The 4,350-nt window shown below is 51.3% G+C and overlaps 1 protein-coding gene across 1 annotated transcript; it reads right to left on the minus strand.

Moving 5' to 3' along the window:
- Positions 1-1,099: 1,099 nt before the first annotated feature.
- LOC137809351 (uncharacterized) lies at positions 1,100-3,061 on the minus strand. Its single transcript, XM_068610476.2, has one exon. It carries the CDS (start codon positions 3,059-3,061, stop codon positions 1,100-1,102), a length of 1,962 nt encoding a protein of 653 aa, XP_068466577.2.
- Positions 3,062-4,350: the final 1,289 nt, after the last annotated feature.

The raw sequence follows: 4,350 nt of genomic DNA on the forward strand, positions 1-4,350 counted from the left end.
TGATCCGTTCGGCGAGGCGGGGTACGAATTTGGAGAGTGCTGTCAATCGGCCGAGCAGCTGTTGAATTTCTTTCAAGTTTTTCAGGCTTCTCATCTCCGTTATGGCCTTGCAGTTGTCGGGGTTCGCTTCGATTCCTCTGTGGGTCAGCATAAAGCCGAGGAATTTGCCTTCTTCAACGTCGAACACGCATTTCTCGGGGTTAAGGCGCATGTTGACCCTTCTTAAGGCGTCGAAGACTTCTTGTAGGTCTTTGATGTGCTGGCCGCACGAGTCGGACTTCACCACGATATCGTCCACGTACACCTCTACGCTTCGGCCGATCATCCCTTTGAAAATCTTGTCCATGAGTCTTTGGTAGGTAGCCCCGGCATTCTTCAGGCCGAACGGCATTACCTTGTAGAAGTAGTTTGCACCGTCCGTTGTGAAAGTCGTTTTACCTCTATCGCTGTGGTGCATGCTGATTTGGTTGTAGCCGGAGTAGGCGTCTAAAAAACTCAATATCTTGTGGCCGGCCGCTCCGTCTACGAGCCGGTCGATGTTGGGAAGGGGATATGAGTCCTTGGGGCACGCCTTGTTGAGGTCTTTATAGTCTACGCACATCCGCCATTTGCCGCTTGACTTTTTAACCATCACGACGTTGGCCAGCCAAGTGCAGTATCGTGCCTCGGCTATGAAGCCGGCTTTCAAGAGCTTCTCGGCCTCACTTCTGGCGGCCAGCCGCTTGTCCTCTCCATGGTTCCTTTTCTTTTGCGCAACCGGATGGGCTTCTTTATATACCAAGAGGCGATGGGTGATGATGTCCGGGTGGACTCCTGGTACATCGGTCGTCGTCCAGGTAAAGAGGTCTACGTTCCTTTTGAGGGTTTGGTGAACGAAGTCCGCATCGGCGGCGGCCATTGCCGTGCCTATGCTCGTATACCGATCCTCCCCGTCGAGTTCGGCTTGACGTAGCTCGTCCTTGGCTTCAAGTCTTGGCTCGACTTCCCTGGGATCCAAATCTGCCATGGTGATGCCCTTCTTTGGTTGGGGTGAGTGCCGGCGGGGGCTTCTTCCTCGGCTGGCTATCTTTCGCTTGGGCGAACGGCTGCCGCTGAACCCCTATTGTGTGGGCTCGACTCGCAGGCTTTCGGCGTAGCACTCTTGAGCGACCTTTTGATCTACATGTATGGTCAAAATGTCGCCTGAGAGGGAAGGGAACTTCATTGCTAGGTGGGGTATGGAAACGATCTCTCCAAGCTTGTTAAGGGACGACCTGCCGAGGAGGATGCTGTAGGACGTGTTGGCGTTTATGACCAGGTATCTGATCTTGAGGGTTTTGCTGGCCCCTTTCAGGCCGAACGTTGTGTACAACTCTATGTAACCCCTCGTCCTTACGCGCTCCCCTGAGAAGCCGACCACGTGGTCGTTGTAGGGCATCATTTCCTCTTCCAGTATTCTCATGGCTTTGAAGGTCTTCCAGTACAATATGTTGACCGAGCTCCCTTGATCCACGAGGGTCTTTTTGATCGTGAAGTTATCGATATCAACCGATATCACCATGGGGTCGTCCTGGGTCGGGTCTATCCCCTTGAAATCTTCGTCTGTGAAAGTGATTGGTGGCATTCTTGGTCGGGCGGAGACGAGATTTACTTGGTGGACGACGCGAAGGTGTTTCTTGCGTGCGCTGTTGGTACTGCCTCCGCCACCGAACCCCCCGGCTATGGTGTTAATCACCTCTCGGCCCCTGCGAGTGTCGGTTTGTGGGGGGTCGTCTCTTCGTCCCCGTCGGTCTCCCCGCCTGTCACCCTCTCGCAGACCTGGGGTGGTTCGGTCTCTTCTCCTAGCCGTTTGTTCCTTGCACGGGGAGCGACGTGTTTCCCGGGTCCCACGCACGAAGCGTCTGAGGTGCCCGGCTTGGATAAGTTCCTCGATTTTGTCCTTAAGGGCTTGGCACTCTTCGGTAGAGTGGCCGGTATTCTTATGGTACCGGCATCTTTTGTTGCGGTCGGCATTTTCTGGGCTCAAGGCCCTTCGGGGCGGTGGTATTAGCTCGGCGCTCAGGGCCTCTTGCAAAATTTTGCTCCTCTCCGCGTTCAAAGGTGTGTAGCGGGAGAAGCGGGGTCCGCGATTGTCCCTTTTCTGGTCCCGACCGGTTCGGGACCTTCCTTGCCGCTTCCTATCCTCTTTCTTTTCCCCGCTTTCCTCGGCTCGGGCGTTGTTCCTGAATTCACGAAGTTCCTCTAGCTGCATGAATTTCGCCGCTCGTCGTCTAAGGTCGTCGAGGTTGGTAGCAGGCTGCATGCACAGGCTGTCGGCAAATGGGCCGGGTTTGAGGGCGGTCAGCATGTGATGTATCGCCACCTCAGGGCTGAGGTTTCGAATGCTCATAGCGGTCTTGCTGAATCGGTCGATGAACGTTCTGAGGGACTCCCCCCTCTCCTGACGAATGCCGACTAAGGTTATAGATGTCAGATGATGGGGGCGGCTTGTTGCAAACTGGATGTCGAACTTTGCTATCAGGGTTTCGAAGCAGTCTATAGAGTGTGCCGGGAGCTTGGTGAACCAGCTCAGAGCGCTACCTTTTATAGAGGTTGGAAAGACTCGGCAGAGTACTGCGTCGTCCGTGGTGTACAGGCTCATGTGAGTTGTGTATGCGTCCACGTGCTCATCTGGGTCGGTCGTCCCATCATACTGATCCCTGTTGAAGCCTTTCCACTTGTCTGGTAAGGGGGTTTCCATGACACGGTCGGTGAAGGGATGGCGTCGGTCCGCCGGAGCGGTAGTGTTGATTGTCTTGCTGGGATGGGACTCTCCATCCATTTCCAGAGTGAAGTCGTTCTTGGTGTCTTTCTCGGCCTGCATGCCGGCCCCGGTGGCGTGGGACCTGCCGGCCTGATTGGTCACGGTGAGGGACGGCACCCCCTCGACCAGTCTCTTCATCCGCTTGTTCTCTTCTTGGAGGTTTTTTATTTCCTCCTCATTCTTCTTAGCGGCTTCCTCGTGTGCCTTCTTCATCTCTGCTAGTTCCCTTTGAAGGGCCATCATCATTGCTGTTTGGTCTGCTTCGGTCATGCTTGCCATGCTGCGGGTTGATACCATCTACTGCTGTGGTTTCTGCTGGCTCTCCTCGGCCCCACGGTGGGCGTCAATTGTTCTCGAACTAGGTTGGGGACTGGGAGAACTATTGTCTTCAGATGTCACTCGGTCGGTCGTATCTTACTTCCTCCTTCGGTTCTTCTCGCTGGATGACTCCTCAGGCGGGTGGGGTACCTGCAGATGGCACTCCAACGCTCAAGTCAGTGGGGTATCGTATTCGGCTGGCTAGAATACTGTAGATAAATGACGTACCTTCTTCCTTGGAATGCGTGATATTTATATTACCTTGATGGGCCCTCGCTGTTGGGCCGGATTAGGGGGTTGTTTAGCGATTAGGGTTGTTTAGCGATTAGGTCGTTCCTTAACCGTGGGTTAGCCTTTGCTAATTGGGTCAACGGTTTGACTTGAGCACCTTATGTCGGTCGGCCACATATGACACGTGGTCGACCTCATACCTTAAAGTATGGTCTTGACGCATGGGTTGACCGGGTCAGTAGACCGGTCGGCCATCCCGGTATAGAAATATCTCAAAGGAACATCATTTGTTGGGTTATGGTATCTTTCTCACTCTCCAATTTATGGTTATTCAGATTCTGACTTTGCAGGTTGCAAGCTAGATAGGAATAGCACAAGTGGGACTTGTCATCTCCTTGGCTCAAGTCTAATCTCATGGCATAGCAAGAAGCAAGCATGTGTTGCTCTCTCTCTACTGCTGAGGTTGAATATATAGCTGCTGGTAGCTGCTGTGCACAGATTCTATGGCTCAAACAACAACTTGCAGACTTTGGATTAAAGATCAGCAAAGTTCCTTTGATGTGTGATAACACAAGTGCCATCAATCTTACCAAAAATCAGATTCAACACTCAAGGACCAAACATATTGAGATAAGACATCATTTTATGAGGAATCATGTAAATAATGAAAACTGTGAAGTGAAGTTTGTGGAGACCAAACTGCAGTTAGCTAACATCTTCACTAAACCACTACTAAAAGAGAGGTTCTTTTTCCTAAGAAATGAGTTAGGTATCCTTGATCTCAATAATCTCTCCTAAATCTGTTTTGTTACTGTTAAAGTCTATTTGTGAAGACAAATAGGGGGAGAATTAATTGGTCTTGTGAATCCTTATCTGAAACTGTTTAAAATATGTTAAAATCTCTTATATAAAACTGGTTTCTGCTGCTGCTGATAGAAAAACCGATTGTTTCGAGGAAACAACCGATTGTTTATCAATGTATAAAAATCTAACCTGCTGCTGTAAGAAGCATTGGATAG

This window comes from Phaseolus vulgaris, chromosome 2 (assembly GCF_051622355.1).
Source record: "Phaseolus vulgaris cultivar YP4 chromosome 2, ASM5162235v1, whole genome shotgun sequence".
Classification (NCBI taxonomy): Eukaryota; Viridiplantae; Streptophyta; class Magnoliopsida; order Fabales; family Fabaceae; genus Phaseolus; species Phaseolus vulgaris.